Genomic DNA, 21,590 nt, shown 5'->3' with positions numbered 1-21,590 from the left:
TAGTTGTTGAGGGGGCGGATCGCGAACCGGCTTTAGGCTCTGATATGTACGATCACCATCGCGAATCTTGCCTCAAGGGGAAAATCCTCTTCCTTCGACTGCAGGTTGCCTCGGCTGGTTTGCATCTGTGACACAGGAGGCGAGTTACAAATACATACCGCTTCAAGAATGACGCGTGTATAATAAAAAGAACGATTTCTTACTTATACAGACTCCTAAAAGATGGTGCCCCAAATCTTGAAAGCGTAAATCGCGGTAGCTGATTTCTTTCCTGTGAATGTGCGTCAGCGTTCTTCCTAACGCAGTCAACAACTTTAATCAAGAAAGGAAGCCAAGACGTCGCTTGCTTTATTTTTCGGTAGAAACGCCCTTGCTGTCTCGTGTTTCCTCCCTCGTATGCATGCACGTGAGGAAACGTTTAACAGGTTTGTTACGCTGAAAGGTCCGCGCGAACACGTATTCGCGTATGCTCACGCGGTCGCACGCGCGCGGTGTTGCGGCCGCCCCAGGAGGAACGCCGCAAAGCAGGCGAACGCGCAACAGGGGCCACGTGCTCCTTCCACGACGGCTGCCGGGGCGCCTCTCGCTGCGGTGCCCAAACCGGTCTCGGCCCCGCCACGGTGCACTGACAGATCTGGGCCGCGCGGTCTCGTCGCCGGCGTCATCCGCGCGTGTGCGTACCTACGCCAAGGGAGGCAATAGCGCGGTAGCCGCCGAGGTTCAGAAGGAGCGGCCTCGTACTTCGATTTAGCGCCCATCACACGGCCATCCGCCCACGCGCTCCGCCGCTAATCGACCCGTACAAGATGCAGACAGGGCGAGGCGATTAACAGCCGCTCGAGAATGCCTGCTTGGGGGCTCGAAAGCGAGCTGGGAACGTAACGAAGGCTCAAGATCATGTCCCTTGTCGGCTTTGTCGTCGAGGTGAGAGACGGTTAAAAATAGCGCAGTTCGGCATTCATCGGATGTCTGTATGATTGGAGTTAAATGCTGTAAGCTGACGCCACCCCAAACGCATTGTTGCTCGCTTTGATTCAGGCGAAATTGCACCTTTGCGTTACTTTGTTGATGTGAGATCGTTGAGTTGGACACGGTGCTTATGGTTTTGATGAGCGGTGGTGGCTGCGTTATTGTTACCACTGTTTCAGTTCGAGTTTTAATTCCTTTATCGAAACGCTCATGCAGGGAAAAAAAGTGACGCACTAGTGAGACACGTTGTGTAAGGATATATCCCCCCGTTTCTGTGTTCTGCTTAGCGAGCTCCATCTTATGCAAGGGCGCACAAACTATCGACTGACAAATGCAATAGCTACACACCTGCGTGCATGGGGAGCGTTATTGTTATCTCTGTGAAGTTAGATAAGAAAGCCGCTTGATGCATTTTTTAACCCGCACGCACGATCGCATGCGTAGCAAGCAGGCAAGCAAAAGTGATCGCGTCAGCTTGTTGTATTCACTGTTTTGTGTTCTCAGACAACAAACCAGAGCTATAGCGAAGAAGTGCTACTCTCGGCACACGCTTGCGCAGATGCTGCTTTTGGCAGGGACAGAATGTACCGGGAAGCATGAGACATTGAGTAAAACTAAAGTTATGTTTCTCTGTCGCTCAGCTGCTCGCAAAAAAAAAAAAAGCGCTAAATAATGTCTTTATCAAGGGCTCTATGAGAAAACTGCCGAAAATATGCCAGGATGACAGACTCGAAGCTATAATGAGTCGCGTTTGCAGAAAAAAGCAGCCTCGGGAATCAACAGATATCGCAACGTGAAGCAGCTGGACCACCGCTTAGTGGAGCCAGACAGGTACGGGGAGACAGCGTTCACTCAGCCGTGAATGCTCGACTTCCTTCGGTACTGCTCCAGCTGTTGTCAGGCGACGGACGCCGAAATGCAGGCCACTGGACTATGCTGCTGCATCGGCCGTCAGTCAATAGTGGGGTGGCGCAGAGCCGAAAGCGCGTTCGCCTTCCTTGCTCAGGGCGGGAGGTCGAAACGTTCAATCCTTCGTTGCTTTTTATTTTTTTCGCCGCGTAAGATGCGTGCGTGCAGGGACTTTCGACGTACGAATTGTCGACATAAGAGGCTTGCAGGCAAAGCCCTGCTGCAGCCGAAATCGCTGCCCACCGTGCGCTACAATTTAGGCGCTTAAAACGCGCCTGAGCAAACGTCAATGTGTAACGAGTAGCCTCCGCAACGGTGGACGATTCGAGGCCAAATTGTACGCTTCTCGAGACCGCAGACTTCGTGGAAGCCGCGCGTTGACCGCCTTCGAGACTTGACAGGGGTTCGTTTGCAGTCCGCTTAATGTGCGGGTGCGTTGGCGCCCATTGATTTCGTTGATGCGCGCTTCCATTTTGTATTTTTTTCTTTTTTTATTCTCTCCTCCTTGATGCGGGACCACGTTGGATAATTTTAGAAATTTAATGCACCCAATGACTTCGCTTTCTTTTCCCCGCTGCTAGCTGATATAAAATAAGCAACAGCGTTGAGAAGCAGGACGGAAACTTTAGGTGGCAATTAGAACAAAGCTAATTCTTAGTGTTTAATCCCATAAAAGTTGCGTTGGTCACGTCGCACAACAGAAGACTTCAAAGCTTCACTTTTCTAGCGTGCTGCTGGCATAAACGAAGGGCTCACGTGTCAAATATTGATTCTGGGAGGGAAAAAAAAAGTAATGCCCTGCTGCTGCGCATTTTCCAATTAAGGCAATGTGTTCAAATATTTCATAACTCGTGCAGGACCGCGTACCGACTGCAGGGAAGGTATTCGAACCTAATTACGTGTTTACCACATGATAAATACCGAACGTGACACACTATGCGGATCAGTGGGTGCGCACGCCTGGGAACAGTTTTTTTTTTTCGGTTGTGCACAGTCCTAACACCTGTATGCAGCAAATTTTCTTTGAGAGAAATGCGCAACAAATTTAGTACATGGAACAGAATGTTCGTTTGAGCGATGTCCGTGATGTTAGTGCTGACTTTGCACATGAGAGCAACGTTCTGTTAATATTCCGTCCAAAACGAGAAAGGAGTGAAGTAGATGCAGATGGTGTTTTCTGCGACATTTTTGTTTATGTGCAAAAGGGTGTTTCCGCACACGCACACACACGCACAAAAAAGGCTGATGCGGGGGGCTAGCTTTAGGCACCATTCGTGGCGTTCTCTGGCTGTCTTTGCGAGTACAGAACAGCAAGTGCCTTGTATAGGGTGATGACGTGAAATATGTGAAGGTGCCGAAACATAAGTGACGGTCACTGTAATGAAACTAATGTTTAATTTTGCCATTGCTTTTCCCTTCTGTTGGTACCATTACCCTGATGACGTGGAATTTTCTCTTGAGCTTCACTTTCACAACCCAGTGCAATCAGCTCCGTGAGCGTCTATGATTTATTATGTCCAAAATTCATAGCTTATGACAGACTCCATAATGGTGTGGAATTACGTGTGACTGGACGATAGAAGAAACTTTCCTCCTGTGTGGCTTGCTATTCAAGCAGTTCCTGGGCCTCTACTACAAAGAGGGATTGTAGGCGCTCTAAGAGGTTACCATAAGTGGTTTAGCCTCACACTGTTCTGTTTTATATCCAGTAAAGTGCTTGGTTCACTAAGAACTCATGAAGGCAGTGCTACCACTGACGTGCGATGCCACTGGTAACACCGAAACACTGCTCCCCACTTTAAAGACAAGTGCCTAGTTGACTAATGCCCATGCGAGGTCGGAGTTTCTGATCGAGCTAAACAGTACACACGAGATAACTGCTCATGCAACGTACTAAATAATAATGCTAAAAAATGATTACAAGCGGTTCACATAGACCATCATGAGACCATGGGAAAAGGCGCAGCGGGTTCATACCTGAGGAATAATGAGGGCTGTATCCGAAATAAAACAAATATAGGAGAGAAGTTTTGAGGCGAATAATGCCCTGGTTTGTCAAAATAGAAAAAAGGGAGGGCAATGAGCTTAACCATCGCAAGACACACTGACTACCCTAACTGGACAGAAAAGGATCCTGAGTTTTAAAAAATCGGATGACCTAGGAGTTTTCACCCAAAAATAAGGGCGCTTCAATCTGGCCTCAATAGGATCTTTTTTTTTTTTTCAAATTTGAGCTTCGTTTCTTCGCACAGGAGGAAAAAGGTCTAAAAGCTTCGCGGACAGATTGACGGAGCTGGCGGTCTCGTTCAGCGTGCCAGCACGGAGCAGTGGCGCGGGCGACAGCGCAACGCCCACTGACCGGCCGCGCTGACGCTGTTCCTTTCTGGTCGCGGTGATGAGTGCTTGGTCCTGGCCGTTTGGGTGGCCGCGTTTCGACGGGGAGGGCGAAACAAGAGCGCCAAGAAAAAATGGCTTCCGTGCACTGGCTTAATGGTCCCGTGTTAGAACGGCTTCGGGTGAAGCCGAATAATCCGAGATGGCTTCCATGATGCCTTGAGCTCAGCTGGAGCGGTGCTTTGAATTTGACAATTGGAGCCGTGTGTTACGACGAAACCCATAAGTTAAAAGCTAATGTGCAGTGCTAAGGAAAAAAATAAAGACTAACATAAGGTATATTAGATGCATACACTTTTAATGCAGAAAGCTGGGGTAGTTGACGTCCAAAGTAGGGAGACATAATTGTTGGTATGGAGGAAGATGGGCAGATACCGAGGAAACGACAGGAAAAAAATAGATAACGATCTTTACTCAAAGAAACGCACACATACGCAAGCAAAGAACACGTGTCTAAACGCATCTGATATTAAAGATGCATCTGCTACGGCACCCTCCTCTTCAAAAATTGCTGTTCCTTCGGAGAAAGAAATAGTGAAGGAGTGCCCCCACACAAATCTTTTTTGTAGTCATTAAGGAACGCTTCTAGAATTTCTGGCACCATCTGATTATCAGCCAACGTAATGACACGTGTCTGATCGAAGATCGAAGCACACACACCCTTCCAATCTCCTCAATAACGCTCTCAATGTGCCGCCAAGTGCCCTGAACCCTTTATCGGTCTTTGTCGATGTTCATTCACGCTAGAAATTATGTTTCTCTATTAGATGCATAATATGTAGCCTAATGTCGATAATGAACATGCAGCGACACACGGACAAGCACGGCACACAGGCTAAACTCCACTACCGTCTCGCTGCACTTTATTGTAAAGGTAATTACGCAAGCCATTCTCCGCAAGCATAAGTATGTCAACTCCTTGTGTAAAAAGAAGACGCTGGAGCTGTTTTATTTCTTTGCACTCAATGTAGAGCTTTTACAGCACTTGCCTCTAGCGGGACGTTGGGCCGCTTTATGCAGACCACGTCGGAATTACCCATTCGCCTCCGCGTTCTCGTGACCACCAACGCGCTCCACGCTGCACAAGATGGACTGCAGGGTGCAAATTGTCGGGGCCCATTGCCAAAGGCGCACGCTGTTGTCTTGGTTTTCCAGTCGCTTATCACCAATGCATGGCGGAGCTTTTTCGGCATAGCGTGCCCTATTTATTTTTTGCCTATGTATATAAAAAAATCAATCTAAATCAAACCCTGGGACAACGCCGTCTTTCCTCGCTTTCTTGACAAATAGCTTGTGTGATTTCGTCCTTCGGCGCTTTCTCCAGTACTAGCAAACCAGCTTTCATCACAGGCTACAATACTGAGCAGGAAGTCGTCTTTGTTTCTATATCTTGGGAGGACTTCTGCAGTGATGGTTTCCCGCAGACCATTGACAAAGTGCGGAACAGAACGGATCTAAATTTTTCTAACTGCCTAAGCTGTAAATCATCTCCCAGATCTTTATTTTGTATCAGTCGTTTTTTTTTTTTCCTTGTTTCATTTATTCGCCATTTTGACAGTGACAGCTTCCTCCGTAAGGGTTGATAGCTAGACAGCGAATGTCGTTCGCTGGCATTGCTAACAAAGGCGGGCCTGACCAAACGAAAAAAGGCAAAGGAATGGATTGTGAGCACAAATCCTTCTACCATATGGCCCCTAGTGCGCGTTGTGGTCGGTTTCAAGCATGCTCGCAGTTTCATCAGATGTAACGTGCCTGCCTTCTTTGATGAGCTCATCAACATTATCTTTGCTGACTTCCGCTGCGGCTGTCTGAAGGCGATCATTTGAGGGGCTGATCTTCAGGCTGATCTTAGATGGTCACACTTTATCCGGAATAGTGCACTGCGGTCATGAATGTGGGTGGAGCTTCACTGCAGGCTTAAGTTGCATCCGACTGTAGTAATGAAGCCACTTTCACTACCTATTTGAAAACTATGGTACTTGCTCAAAGAGCGAATCAAACTCCCCATCACGGCTTGGCTTGTTTCAAGCCACAAATTGCACGACAGTGTCCAGCATATCTTACTGAACCAAGTATAGAACGACGGCTGGCTGCGTCGCAACGCTGGGCCTATCTCTATATGCTACGTCGATAATGCTCTCGAAGTGAGCGTATCAGTTCTCGTCCGCTCTTTGCCAGACAGGTGTTCAGTCTAAAGACAGCTAGCGTGTAGAGCAGCCATTGCGTTCTGTGGTTAGCGAAATCGGCGAGAGCTTTCAGGACAGCAGGAATGCTACGCCCATGATGAGAGACCCAGTAAGTATGCCTTTGTGATGACGGCACTGAGAATAAAGGCGATCATCTTTCTGGGTGAAATTTGCAAAAACCAAACTCAGAGAACATTTCATTAGTTAATACCGACATTCTTGTTCAAATTACAGCAGCATTTGCATAGAATAGGCTCTGTGGAAGCTACGATAGGTCATTTTCTCTAGCTTCGAGCGGGAGCGGGTAGACCCCTGAAGCCCTACGATTTCGTCAAATGTTTCCCATTTGTTTGCACTTGTGAGAATTACGACTAACGGCATAGCTTGACTAGGCTATATGCATAGTAGGTTCACTAGCACTTCAGTTCTCACTTCAGTTCCGGTTTCAGTTCAAGCCCCGGTTTTAAAGTTTTCTACTTGACATTCATAGATTGCTGGAAGTCCTCACAACACTCCTGGCGCAGAGATGCAGCAGTTAAGCGATGCTCCACTGCCCTGCGGTAGCAGGTGCTGCCACCGGTGGGGCTTGTGAGGCCCAGGTTACTCTTCCTGAGCAACCTTTCGTGAACAATCATTAATTGAACTCCCACTTGCCACGGCCACGGTGAGCAGTTTGCTCACTATCCGGTGGGCAGGTTGTGATGACGTCAGCAGGTCACGTAACCTAGGTGGCCCACCTGTTACCTTGGTCACACAGAGGGACCGCACAGACAACAGCTAAGCGGCTGAGTGGAAACTCTGGTGCTGCCGCACTAAAACATATGGACACCTAAATCCATTACGTGTCGGTAATGCGATAGCATTCGAAGCTGTTGATGCCTTTGCCAGAAGCGACTGGTGGGGCTTGTGAGACACAGGTTGCTATTCCCGAGCTCTTCCCGTTCACCACCTACGACGGTCGGCAGGTGAAGGCTTCACACAGAAACCCGGACTTGTGACGTCACTTCCAGTATAGTGACGTCACTTCCCTCCAGCCAGTGGGAATTCTTCGGTCTGGTGACATCACGTTCCACCAGCCAATGGGATTTCTGCTTTCTGGTTACGTCACTGATGACCTCGCTGCCCGCCATCCAATCAGGATTTTTGTGGAAGACTCCAGACGGCACGCGGTTTTGCTCCGGTGAGGGTTCTCTGCTGTAGCATAAAATCACGACTGGTTGCCACTTTAACGCGCGAACAATAGCTTCGAAGGTGTCCGAGGTGAGATGCCATTATTCTGAACTTTCTCACTACATTCCACCGCTATGCGAAAACAGTGATGGTTCTCTCGTCTGGTGATGGTGGTGGTAAACATTTCATTCAATAAATAGCACCTCACCTGCCATCCCGCGAAGTCGTTGTCATTTGGATCGCTGCTATAGCAGGCAACAAGTGGAGTGGCTAAGTCACTCTCAGGTTGAGGAGCCTGACTCACGAAACTCTTCGTGGGCATGCTGCACTCGCGAGCGGTCGCCAGGTCACCACCCCGTGTTGAGCTGTCCCGTTAGCCAGCGAGATAATAGTCAACATTGACTTCAAAAACAAAATGTCAATTCACCAATTGCAGATCGTCTTGAAAAACAGCCGGTCAATATGGTAGCGTCAAGGTCACATTAACGTAAAGTATGCTTTTTTTTACCGGCCCTAAAACAATGCTCACAAAATACAAAAGCTTTCACGTGACAATGGCGCTGCTTCAGCATTCCAGAACGCATCTCAGAGAACAAAGTCCCCTTTTCTTCGGAATGCAGCACCTAACGGCGCTTCGCAGATGCGCTGGACGAGAATTTTGTACGTGCCAGCAGGTGCAACGTGGTAGCTATCTTTTAGGGCTGGTTTTTAAAGCTGTGTAAATTCCACCTTGGTATAATTATTTCAGCCAGCTGTGTCACAAGACGATCTGCATCTGCTGAATTGACAATTTTCCTGAAGCCAATATTAAAGAAGTTGCTTTATTGCTCTTTACTAATTAATCAACATTCGAGAACGAAAAAATATACTGCAGCCAATGCCACGTAACTCCAGACAGCCTTCACATCGTTTCATTGGGGCTAGTACACTCCGTATTTTTTAAAAGCTTGGTTTCTTTTAGCTGGGACACCTGGCGGATATCTCTGTGAGCAGGGATTGAGGCGACGAACATCACGAGCTGCGGTAAGATTGGAGGACAAGAGGCTGATCGCTGCTAAAAGTGCACGCAGAACTTGCTCTCGACGCACTTGTGATTTTTGTGGCGCAGTTATTTTGACAAGGAAAAAAATGGCTATAGTGGTTTAGCAAGTCTAGCTGAGCGCGCAATATCGCGCAGTAGCACTAGTTAGGGTGGGCACTTAAAATACTTACGTGCTAAAGGCATTTTACCTGAAGGCCTTTATTCGGAAGGCATTTATCAGGAAGGCCTTCACCCTAAAGACATTAACATGAAGCCGTTGACCTAAAGCCCTATACCACAAAGACTTTTCGCCTAAAGGTCTGAAGGCATTTACCTTGAATGCTTTCCCCCAGGCGTACCCTTCACCCAGGCCTGCCAGGTGTACACACCTGGCAGGTTGCCCATAACCCTGTGGAAAGGTGGGCCGCCTGCCACAAAGCAAGCTCCAGGGACGTGCGCAGTATGCCCGAAATCGGAAAATGCGCCTAGTAGGGCTACCGCACTAGAACAAAGTCGTTTTTTATTTCCTCACGCTGCCTCGCCTGTGGTCCAAAGGACACATTCGCTGCCAGTTCCTGGCTTCGTTACGTTTCCGCACGGAAATGCACTCGCCTATGCTGGTTTTACCAGCGTTTATATCAGATAAACCAGAGGCACCCAACGCGCGAGCAGGTCGCGTAGGACGGAGGCGGTGTCCCTCCTCCTCACGCGCACTGCGCTTCTTTCGTCGGCGCCGCATGCATGCACGCCGCAGCGGATGCTCCTTTCCGCGAAAAGGAGCGAACGACCAGGTTTCGCGGGGGAGAATAAGAGTAGAAGGATGCGGGCGATGGAGGGTGTGCAGGAGAATGAGGACACACTCCCTCCGTGATTTGAGCTTGCCTCCCAGCATACCGTCAATGCAAAATGTGATCATTGTTATGGACGGCGGTCTCCAATGGTGACCACAAGAAAAAAAAAACAAGGGGAAAAAATGAAAACGGTACGCAGAGAACGGACGCACGTGCCCCTTGCGGAGCAGTGATTTGTGGTTTCCTTTTTTTTTTATTCGTGAAGTCTGCCTTGAGGCATAAGTTGAGAAAAGGGGGAGTGGAATATAGGTTACAGAAAGTTAAAAGAAGGAGTGTAGACCAGTTTCGGCGAGGTACTCGCATAGGCTGCTGGTGAAGTGATTGTCCATAGTCCACTTCACATAGTCCCCGTCGCGGTTCCACCACAGGCCGACCTCCCTGAGGAGCCGTTTTCTAATAGGGGCCGTCGCTGGGCAAGTCCACAACAGGTGCCGCACATCACAAATGTCCGGTGCAGAGCCGCAGTGAGGGCACCTGTGAGTTGCTGGAAGATATTTATCACCCCACCGATAACGGACAGATGGGGTCAGGGCCGCCCCTGCCCGAATCCGGCGCACTGATACCTCCTCCTGCCGAGTTAGACTACGGGGGAGAGGGTGCGAACACGGAGGAATTAGAGCGCGTGTTCGCTGGCGCAGAGCTTGTGAATCGGAGACATGGGACAGGAACGGATCTGGGGGAAGAGGGGAAGGTGGCGGGTCATCTGATGTGTCAATGTGAGTCATAGCATCTGCTTGAATGTTATGTGGATCGTGAGCATGACCGCGAATCCAGTGTATGCGTACAGGACATGGATATTTTGCGCAGAGTAGGTGAATTGATTGTGTAATCTGGAATGTGCGTCGAACAGCCTTAAGCTGTTTAAGGGCGGCGAGGGAGTCTGTATAAATATGAACTGCATTGAATGTGGGAACGAGCGGAAGGGAAGCAATGGCATTGTGAATGGCTTGAAGTTCCAATGCCAGGGGGGTACATGTATCTGCGGTGTACGTCGCACGAGAGTTGAGATGCGGATGGGAGGGACTATATACAGCAGTAACTCCCCGCTCTGCAGTATGTGATGCATCGGTGTACAATATGCACCCTTCAGGCAGATGCGCGGCTGATACCGACGGGGAAACAGTGGGGCGATTGTCTGTGAGCTGACAATACGACCACGGAGGGTGCGTCTTTAAACGATGAAGTTGTAGAGACTGTTAGCGAGCTCTGTTTGCCACCCGCTGGTCGATGAGTTCACTGAGAGTATTAATTTGGGTATGGGTGTCACGGGTATGGGTGTCAAACGAGGCAAAAATGTTATTGCGCGCATAGCCTCACGATTGATAGCTTCAAGGGAGTCCCACTGTCTGCGGGTGAGACGTTGAAATTGTGCCTGATATATTATCCGTGGCTGAAGGATAGAGCGCACAAGCTGGCGGGCCGTATGAGCACGTGCGCCACCAGATCGCATAGCTATGCGACGAATCAGACCTATAGTAGCGTGAGCTGATTTACGTGTGGCTGTCAGCCAAGGGGTGCCAGTCCCAAAGGTATGAAGGAGGAGGCCAAGAATACGAACAGTTTCTACCTGAGGAATCGGAGAACTATCTACTGTAAAGTTTAAAGGGACTGCTTTCCGTAAGCCGGCTTTGTTTCCAATGCGAATGAAACATGACTTAGTAGGCGAGAGGGTTAGACCCAGAGGTGGGAGGCGAGATGTCAAGACATCTAGCGCATGTTGGAGGGCCGACTGATGGATAGACGCATCTGGGGCACTCCTCTATTGGAAGTGAGGTTACCAAAGGGCTTTCCATGGACCCGTACACTGAAGGTTCGATTTGTTAAAAAGGCGTGAATGGATAGGAGAAACCGGTGAGGGAGACCAAGAGTTTGAAGGGAGGCAAGAATGGCAGAGTGAAGGATGTTATCATATGCCTTTGTTATGTCTGTCGCGATCACCGTTCGAACGAGGTGACTCTGCGGAGAGTGGTGAAGCACGTCAGTAGCCAAAGTAGCAAGACCATCCTCCGTTCCAAATCGGGGACGGAAACCTATTTGGGAATCTGGGTAACAATCGTGTGATTCTAGCCACCACGACAAGCGTGCGGCGAGAATGCTTTCGTAAAGCTTGCAGATGGTAGGCGTGAGAGAAATTGGACGAAGGGCCGAAAGAGATACTGGAGGCTGACCTGACTTGGGTATTGGGACCACAATAGAATGCTTCCACCCTCCAGGGATGACACCAGAACGCCACACTTGGTTGAAAGTATCCAGTAGGGTTTGCAAAGCAGACCCATCCAAGTTACGGAATAAAGTGTTTGGTACGCCGTCGTGCCCGGGAGAAGTGGTAGTCTTGAGGCGTTCAATGGAGGCTAGCAATTCTGCCATAGTTAGATCAGAAGTAACCTCATCGGAAGGCTCTGTAACCGATAAGACTGGAAGAGATGTAGGGGTGCAGTCATGGTGTGGAAAAAACTGATGGGCCGCTTGTTGTGCAAATGTATCTTCGTCCACATTCAGCGCGAGGCGAATGCTTTCAGTGTAATCTGCAACCTGAGAAGGGCGCTCCATGGCGTGAAACACTCTCCAAAGATGTCGATTGCCCTGCGTAGAGGACAGGCGGGCACACCATGCAGCCCAGCGTTTCCTGTTTAGTTGCTTTGCATAACGCCGCGCTCGGGCGGTAGCGCGGTGAAGAGAGGGAAGAGCCAAGGGGTCTTCAGGGTTGCGAGAAGCATAATGATCGGCCTGGCGACGAAGAGCCCACAGATTCAGGAGGTGTATGTCCGGGTGTATGAGCCACTCAAATTGGAACCCGTCGATGCACGTGCGAGTTTGGTTCCAGCCTTTCGCTCTTTTTCTTTTCTTCCTTATTCTTTCTAATCTTTCTTTATTTCTTTTCCTCTTAATTTCTTTCTCTCTGCCTTTCTTTGTGTCTTTTCCTTCCTCTTCCTTGCTCATCTCTCTCTTTTACTTAATTTTTTCTCTCTTTCCTTCTGTACTTTTCTCTTTCTGTCATTCTTTGCTTCTCTTCCTTTTTGTTTTTCTTTCTCTTCCTGAGCCACTCAAATTGCAACCCGTCGATGCACGTGCGAGTTTGGTTCCAGCCTTTCGCTCTTTTTCTTTTCTTCCTTATTCTTTCTAATCTTTCTTTATTTCTTTTCCTCTTAATTTCTTTCTCTCTGCTTTTCTTTGTGTCTTTTCCTTCCTCTTCCTTGCTCATCTCTCTCTTTTACTTAATTTTTTCTCTCTTTCCTTCTGTACTTTTCTCTTTCTGTCATTCTTTGCTTCTCTTCCTTTTTGTTTTTCTTTCTCTTCCTTTCTTTCCTTCTTTCTTTCTATGTTTTCTCCTTTCTTTTCTTATTTCAGTCTTGTCCTTCCTTTTCCTTTCTTTATTTTTCTTTCCTTCCTTTCTTCTCTCTCTCTCTCTCTCTCTCCCTCCATGTTTTTTCTTTTAACTTTTCTTTTTCTATTTCTCTTCCTATCTTCCCTCCTTCTCTTTCTTTCCTTCTTGCTTTCCGCATTTTCTCCTTCCTTTCCTTCATTTCCTTTATTTTCCTTTCTTTCCTTCTTTTGTCTCTTTCTCTTAGTTTTATTTTCTTCCTTTCTTTCTTTTCTTCCTTATTTCTTCTCGCCTTTTCTGCTTGCTTGCTTTCTTTTACTTTCTCTCTTATTTCTTTTCTCCTTTTATTTCCTTCCTTTCTCACTTTCTTTGTTTCCCTCTATTTTACTTCCTTCCTTCTGTCTGTGTAGTTTCCTTTCTTTCTTGTGCTTTAATTACTTTACACTTGTTATTTCAGTTGCGAGCATTCGTACTTATCGCGAGAAGAATTTGTTCTGGCGCACAAAAGCAGGAGAAAGTTCCTGAATATGGTCTCCGTTGACAAAATGGCAGGTTAAAAAAAATTCTGCAAAAGTAAGGACGGATTCCTCTCCATTTTCTTTGGTCCTTCGCACGAATCCTTCCGACCAAGCTAAGCTCTCTGATGGCAGAGAGGAATAATAGAAACTAACCATGAGCATGGAGCGTTCCAGTACTTGAAGCGGCGGCAAACCGTACATGGGTAAGCAATTTAGTGTTTCTAGCGCTCCCTTGTGAGCAGTGAGGAGAAAGCGAGCTTTGCAATGTCACCCATGCAGGCGTCGCTCCCTTCGGCCTTTCGCATAGCGGTCACCATATTACAAGCGTTGCAACCGGCGGCCTGAGCTGGGTGCTGCGGCCCTTGCTCCTGCATGTTGCGGTCTTCTTTGTGCAGGGATCGTGAATGTCATTGCAACTGAGCATCATTTTATCCGATGTTTGTCCCTTTATCCCTGTCCACTCCTCGCAAGGGTATTCAAATTATCCTGACTGTCCTGTGAAGAGAGAATTTTACCCCCCCCCCCCCCCAATAGACATAGGGAAGAGGGGGGGGGGGGGATTTGCCGTATTGTTCCCTGCTACTCAGAAAGCATGAATGGGCACTACCATGAACTTTGGCCCCTTCTTATGGAATGACCTGTGCACACCTATGAAAATACTGTTTTGCTCTGCCGTACAGTTCCCCAATCTCCTTTTAAGCGTGAATTGGAAAATTGGCCAGAATTCCACGCGGCAAGCGTGATGTCCCGCGCAAGTGCGTGAAGCCTGCCCGCTGCGTCTGATCTCGAAATGGGAATGGACACAAAATCGCCGTCGTGGTGAGCAATTCGCGCGACCTCATCCGCACGGTGACTGCCTGCTACGCCGCTGTGCCTCGGTAGCCATTGGCAGATAATGTCATGTCTTTTATTGATGGCAGAGTGATGTAGTTGTGGAATTTCCGTGATCACTTGTTCATGGGCTCCACGGCAAAGAGCAGCTTGTAAGCCTTGGAGGGCAGCTTTGGAATCGGTGAAAATAGACCACTGATGAGGGCGCTGCTGATTGATGTTTTCAATGGCGACACGAAGAGCGGTGAGTTCTGCACCCGTCGAAGAAGTCAGGTGAGATATCCTAACTATAATTTCTGTAGTCTTTGCGGGGTTGACCACGGAGCACGAAGAACTGATAGCGTTCACTGAGCCGTCGGTGTAGTAGTGCACCCGGTTTTGCATGGTGCTCATGGGAATATTCAAGAGTGACTTGTTCTATCGGCGATAAGTCGATCTTCTTCCAGATTCCAGGTATTGAAAGAAGCACACGGGGATTGTGCAGGCTCCAAAGTGGCGAGGACGGTCCAGAGGCGAGTGTAAACTGGGAGGGCAGAATGGCGCGATGTGCATCAATGATGACTGTAAACAATGCGCGCGGCCTGGTAATAGGAAGACTGGCATGATGGTGAGAGGGAAGCCGGGATATGTGTCGGAGATGTGCCCTCAGTGCGTCAACTGTTAGGTTTGATAAGGGCTCTAAAAAAAGCTTTTGCAAAGCGCCCGGCAGCATGATGCCTATTTGTATGTAGATTGCGGCTGTTTTGTTATTTCAAAAGCTATGCCGACCGAAGCTTCTTACACAGAAAATGAAGTTCGAGCTGACCTCTCATTATTTTAGCTTGGTGTTTTCTCGCTTCTGATGTGGAGACACTCAGGTGCCTCGTTAAGGTTCGTGGCATTCTGCTGGAAGCATACAGCACAGGTGTCCCATGAACAAAAAGCAGAGGCCTGAAAGCGGGCGAGGAAAGGCTAAATGGCAGCGTCCGCGGCCGCTTTATGATTTCGTTGTTCCCAGTGTGCAGCTCTGGTTGCGTGTACGTGAATATACACAGCACTGTACAGCGCGCCCTTGTCATGTAATGTTTCTGTTACCTGTTCAAAAGAGCTTCTGGTGTGGCCCACATTTAGTCTGAGAGAAAAGTCGAAAGCTATGCCGACCGAAGCTTCTTACCCAGAAAATGAAGTTCGAGCTGACCTCTCATTATTCTAGCTTGGTGTTTTCTCGCTTCTGATGTGGAGACACTCAGGTGCCTCGTTAAGGTTCGTGGCATTCTGCTGGAAGCATACAGCACAGGTGTCCCATGAACAAAAAGCAGAGGCCTGAAAGCGGGCGAGGAAAGGCTAAATGGCAGCGTCCGCGGCCGCTTTATGATTTCGTTGTTCCCAGTGTGCAGCTCTGGTTGCGTGTACGTGAATATACACAGCACTGTACAGCGCGCCCTTGTCATGTAATGTTTCTGTTACCTGTTCAGAAGAGCTTCTGGTGTGGCCCACATTTAGTCTGAGAGAAAAGTAAATATAATGATGCGTTTTGCGCTGTGATCACACTTAAAATGGTATATTGAACGTCATTACGTTGCCAAGAGTGGATAAATGAGATTTTGCCCTGCAATTAGTTTTCCATTCGCTAAATACTTCAGTGCAAAAGAAAGCGTTACCTTAGTACTTATTTATTGCTTTTATTCGCTGTGTGTTCCTTTAAATGATCCACTATGCGAATGAACGTGCTTGCTAAGAATGTGTGCTGTACTGAGCAAAATACATGTGGTGCGTTGGGTTTACGTAGGGCACCTGTAGCCACAGTTGCACCGAAGTATGAATGTATAAAAGGACAGAAACAAAAAGAGCGTTCCAAGGATTTAGAAGGGGCGTAGAACGCATTGAAAACTAATAGTTCAATGAACAAAAATAATAGTGAATTACAGATATAGCAGCTAGCAGTTATCAGAATGCCGGTAAAATTATTTCAGGACTCTCAAGGAAACAGCCTGAAATGCAATAGATCACTGGACATTAACTCAAGACTCTGCGACATCCTTGCTCCCCTTTTTAAATTGAGATAAATAGGAACTAAAAGAGGACATGAAAGCCATGAGCATTTGAGTAAGTCTCATCGTGAGCAGGCTGGTCAAGTTTCAAAACATCCAGAGCAAAACAGTGTCACGACACCAGCCGCCACGTATTCAATCACGCGGGCTCCGGTGACAAAGTACACGACACAGAGTGAAATCGAAATTCATGGAAGAGTAAGTACATACCGGTTTATGATTTTATATATAGACGCTTCCGCGACGCCCAGAGCCGTCAAGCCGTCACCCACCTCATCGGAGTGAATGAGGAGCTATAAACAAACTCGCGCAGCGCGGACGCCGCTCCGGCATGCATGACGAGGCCTGCTCGTCAGGCGGACATACGCTAACTGCTGCAGCACAGGGCTGCTCCGAGATGCGTATATGTACCACGGATGGGCGTCGGGTGCCGGCTACTACTCCCCGACGCGAGGAGATGGAGCGCTTTCGAACCAGGAAATCCGTGGGACGAGGCGAGCGACAGAGGATGTGAGAAACGCCGTCGCTGCTCCTGTTGCTGCTGCTGCTGTGTCAACAGCGCTCCTTGAGCCAGAAAAAGAACGCGGCGAACGACGAGGCGGCATCCGCGCGGGCGGCAGTTGGAGAACCGGATAAAAAAAACAAAAGTCAAAGAAAGAAAGAGCAAGCAGGTAGATTGGATATGTTATTCACAACATGGAAACTGTGAAATGCCTTCTGTCTGGGTGTCAGATGCAGAAGTCGGCCTCCAATGAGACTACGTCAAGTTGTGTACGCCACAACGATGACATGACGAAAAGTATTTTGAGAAAAATAACACACACACACGCACGCACGCACGCAAGCACACACACACACAGAGGGAGAAAGAGAGACAAAACTAACGCCCACAGTGGTCACCTATGGCTATGGCATCTGACTATGAGCACTAGTTCACAAGTACGACCCCAGCTTAGGATGTCGCATTTCGATGATGACGAAGCGCGAAAACACTCGTACAGTGATGTTTTGCAGCTCGTGAGCGAGATAGCAACGTAGCTAAAATTAACCCGGAACCGTCTTCTCCGCCTTGTGTCATATCCACTTCCTCGGTAATTTATGATTTCTGACTAAAAGCTAACTGACTAAACGGCTTTATCAAATGCATACAACCATTTTTGAACACCAGTCCGCGCGCTGAAATTCATCCCGTACCTCGAACCTTTCTCATTTGCGCCGATTTCCTTTTATAAATAGTCCCGTCGACGACACGTGGACTCAGTCCATTACGCACAGATATTTTCTGTGCCTCCAAAACACCTCGTGGTTTGCAAATATCTGAGATCTTAAAAGCGAATCTCTCATTTCTTGTTTGTGTTTGATTAGAGAATTGTTTATTAGCACCATCGGGTACATGTCTACGGCCGAATAAGGGAGCACATATAGAATTGTTACTTTCAAATTTGATTTTTTTTCGTCTATCGCACTATATTTTCTCCACTGACGTGATAAATGGCATCGAGAATTTGGATTTCGATTTCAACCTTGTTCCCTTTTTCAAACTGGCAACAACCGTATTAACTTTCATAGTACTGCATAATCAATGTATCTTTTCAAACGCCATCTATTGACGTTCTCGATAGTTTTGCCATATGTGTCGCATCGAACAGCGGGCTGTCCGCTTACTGCCTTCTCGCTCGCACGCCGTTCAGTTCAAGGGGCTTTCATTTACTTCTAGCTGCGGACGGCAATACTTGCCTCGAATGATTGAAAAAAAAAATGCTTATGTTCTTGCGCTTTCTGTCGATCACCTTCCGTAATCTCCTTCCGTCGATCTCCTTCCTTTTTCTAAATAATGAAGTTTTTGCCAGGAGACACATAATTATGTGCCAGTTTCGTCTTTTTTTAAGCATTCGTACTGGAATGTTCAATCCGATTTGAAGATTCTGCTATCACCATGCATGAATATGTGACTTTGAGCTAGTTTTTACTTTTCCTGATCACCACACATGTTTGTATCTTGTACTGAGGGCTGAACTTGCTAAAGTGGATAGCTAGGTGCCCTCCCGAATCACCGTTAAAATTTCGATGAAGTTCTCGCCGCTGATAATTCAGGCATCAGTCCTTCTGCGCTTATATCGCTTAACGCGTTTTTTTTTTTCTTTTCAATCATTTACCTGCGCGTGACTGGGAAATAATGAAATATTATGGGAGATTAGCTCTATCTCTTAAGATTAACGACAGTGACGGCTTTAATTTGCATTGTTGCTAGAAACTTCTGCATACGCATGACTTCGCTTATGATTTTGATTTTAATAAATAAATATCAGTGATAGGCTTGCTACCAGAGTATGCAGGATTTTACTTAACGACGGAGAATTACTAGACGGTGCAAAATGATATCGTTGTTCGCAATTATTTTCACATCGCCTTTGAGGGAGGGCACTTTTCCTCACAACATTGTGACAATGATCGACCTGTGATCAGTGAAGAATGACGTCAGCATTTTGCCCTTCAGGATGACCTAATATTTCTCTCGAGGCGAACGTTGTCTGCACAAATAAAATTCTCTTATCCTTCAAAATCTGCGAATGATTACTGCGATTCTCCATCCTGTTCTTCCCGACTTTACACTCGAAGAGGGCTCTGTATTCCGTCACACGCAAGCTCGCACACCAACCACATCCCAGCACACACACTCCATGCATTGTCTGCCCGGATGCGCTTCCTGCCCTCCACTGCGGAGGATACCCAGTACTACACATGCCTTATAGTGTCCCCCACACGAAATACTAATATTCCGCACTTTACACCTAGGTTACTGATTTAAATGATTGTGCCTCTCCCACTGTTCCATAAGACCAGCGGCCACTGTAACGCTAGTGCCGCTTGTACTTCACACCACCACCACCACCATCACCACCACACCGGGCGATCACTAGCATGCCGGGGCCGTCGCCGCTGTCGCGTGCTCTCCATTGCCTCTCTCTCTCTCTCCTCGTTGCTTTCGCAATCCTCCAGGTTTAACCAGAGCTAAACCACTGCCAATTTTTTTTTTTTTCACGTCCGCTACCATGTGTTCAGCTTGCCTCTTCATGGGAGGATTGTATACGGCATACTTGCAGTGCAGGACCGCTTTTATTTCGACAAATTCCGCCATTTAGTCGGGTGTAAAGTTTACTGTGTTGTCGGCCAACAAGATGCGCTGAATCTCGAAAGTGGCGAAAATAATCTATAGCGTGTCTGGGGCTTTTGCTTTTGCTGAAGTCTCCACTGACTTCACTTTCAAATGCTAAGAGCGTGGATTCGCTACCTTCCGATAAAATCTGCTATCTAGATGTTCGGCGAAATCCATGTGTCGTGTCCAACGGTTGAATTTTTTTTAATCGCGAGGGTTTTAGAATGTTAGGATTGTCGTTCAAATTTTACTGCAATGCTCTTCTGGCTGCAGTAGTTAATTTGATATCTTTGTTTAGCTTGGGCCAACCAACATATAAGCAGCTTTTCAGCATCCTCTTTACTACGGCGGCCTTTGTGATTGCCAAGGAAACTTTTCGGTGGTTTTTCGCGTATTACGGCAGGCAATTTTACTCTTCGTTCCCATGCGACGCACTCTTTCGCGTTGAAAACTGTATGCACGTCCACCAGTACGCGAAAAAAAGAATTTCCGGTCCACATGCGTCGGTCTGTAGTCCGCTAGCCTCGTTTACGATGGCTCAGTGGCGAAACGCTTCCGAATACAGAGGTAGTCCCATAGATGCGCACTTTGTGGGCGCAGAAAGACATCGAAACAGTGGCGCGTCTTTTAGTGTTTACTGGGAGAAGCGACCACCTGCATGTAACGCTCTCTAACATTGCATGTGCCCATATTATTCGGACCTACATTTTCTGTTGTTTTTTTCTAGTGATAATTCTCGTATTCACCTCTTCCTGGCCGAATGCAAACGAAAAGACTTGTTTGTGTGAAGAGTTCCTAAAAATCATATTTTCTCTTGCATGCTCTGTTCTAACCTCCTCACTCCTCATATGTTTGCATTTTAACAAAGGTGCTGCGTTCCTTGCAGGCTCATTCGAAACTAAAATGAGGTGGGCTGTGATTACTTGAATGAAATTTCCGTACTCGAGGAGCACGAGCCTAAAGATGACAGTCGAAGTGTCTGTTCCGGCCTCCACACATTTATGCCGGATTTCCATGACCTCGGCAATTATCCAAGAATTCAGTGATTCGTGTCTTACGTAATGCCTCCTCATTTACATAAAAAAATTGCATCCAAGAGTTCCGCTCTCAACGCCGCAAAAACACTTTTGCGGCATTGCTTTATGGCGAACGCATCAAGCAGATCTCATCTTGGCGTTTTCAGCTGCTCTGAGACTGCAAAAGTTTCTGCATTAGAGCTGGACAATTCTTCTGGACAGCTATTTAGACAGCCAGCCGGCTGATGTAAGGCGTTCGGTTTGACGACCCGCGATGCAGTCAGTGTCGATCAATCAATCGATCGATCGATCGATCGATCGATCAATCAATCAATCAATCAATCAATCAATCAATCAATCAATCAATCAATCAATCAAACGAGACATCGTCTTTGCGAGTTCTCACGCACAAACACCCTCTTCTTTTGTGAAAAGTGAAGGGCGAGAGGGAAGCCTCGGCCGCTCACAAACATTTCGACGAGAAGACATGTCTTTGTCTGGGCCACATGAAGACAAGTCCTGTTGCCGAGAGTACTCCTCTTAGCGTCCGTGTTCGACGTCTCTATGCCGTCCTCGTCCTTCTTCACATAAGATTTGAATATTACTGCCTCTCGTCGCAGCATCAGCGGGCTGAGGCTTCCCTCCCACGCCCTGTTCATTTTGTGCTATCAATATTTACACCTTCTCTGCTCTCTGGCTACCGTGGAACTTTTTTGTGTCAGAATGTACTAAAATGTTTCTGGCGTGCAGTGGTGGATGCCTCCGGCAAGCCCGCGGACGGCCTTCTGGAGGGCACGTTGGCCTTTGTGGGAGCCTTCGACGAGTGCCTGGACACGGTCGTGTGGGACGAGCAGGACAGTTCGCGGCTCCTCTTCCGGGGCCGCTACTGCACCGCCCAGGTGGCGCCCAAGTTCACTCTCCGGGACCTCTTCCACAACGACTCGCAGGCTTACACGGAGCTGGCCTCGTTTCTGCCCAAGACAGCCGTGAGTGCTGCCCAACAATCCATCGAGCAGTGGCAACAAAGCGAGAGAGAGAGAGAGAGAGACGGAAGAAGAGGAAATTCAACGCGATCGACCAGAGCAGTCTATCTACGTCTGCATAAAGCGCAACATAGATAGATACAAAGAAAGGCCTGCAAGGAATACAGAAAGAAAAAGCTTTATTACATTTCTGGCATCGAGAGTTGTTCTCTTAATTCAGGAACACAGCGCTG

The 21,590-nt window shown here is 47.8% G+C and overlaps 1 protein-coding gene across 1 annotated transcript in view; it reads left to right on the top strand.

Annotated features, from left to right (window-relative positions):
* LOC149353264 (nose resistant to fluoxetine protein 6-like) overlaps positions 1 to 21,590 on the top strand; it is an 84,720-nt gene that overhangs the window by 14,956 nt on the left and 48,174 nt on the right. The window contains exon 2 of the mRNA XM_089577305.1: positions 21,125 to 21,360. Within this exon, the coding sequence (XP_089433431.1) occupies positions 21,125 to 21,360 (236 nt within the window). The remainder of the gene's footprint in view (positions 1 to 21,124; positions 21,361 to 21,590) is intronic.

Source organism: Amblyomma mixtum, chromosome 3 (genome assembly GCF_055824585.1).
Source record: "Amblyomma mixtum isolate Tamu chromosome 3, ASM5582458v1, whole genome shotgun sequence".
NCBI classification, from domain to species: Eukaryota; Metazoa; Arthropoda; class Arachnida; order Ixodida; family Ixodidae; genus Amblyomma; species Amblyomma mixtum.
Note: the sequence above shows the minus strand (reverse complement) of the source record. Positions and strands in the feature narration are given on the sequence as shown.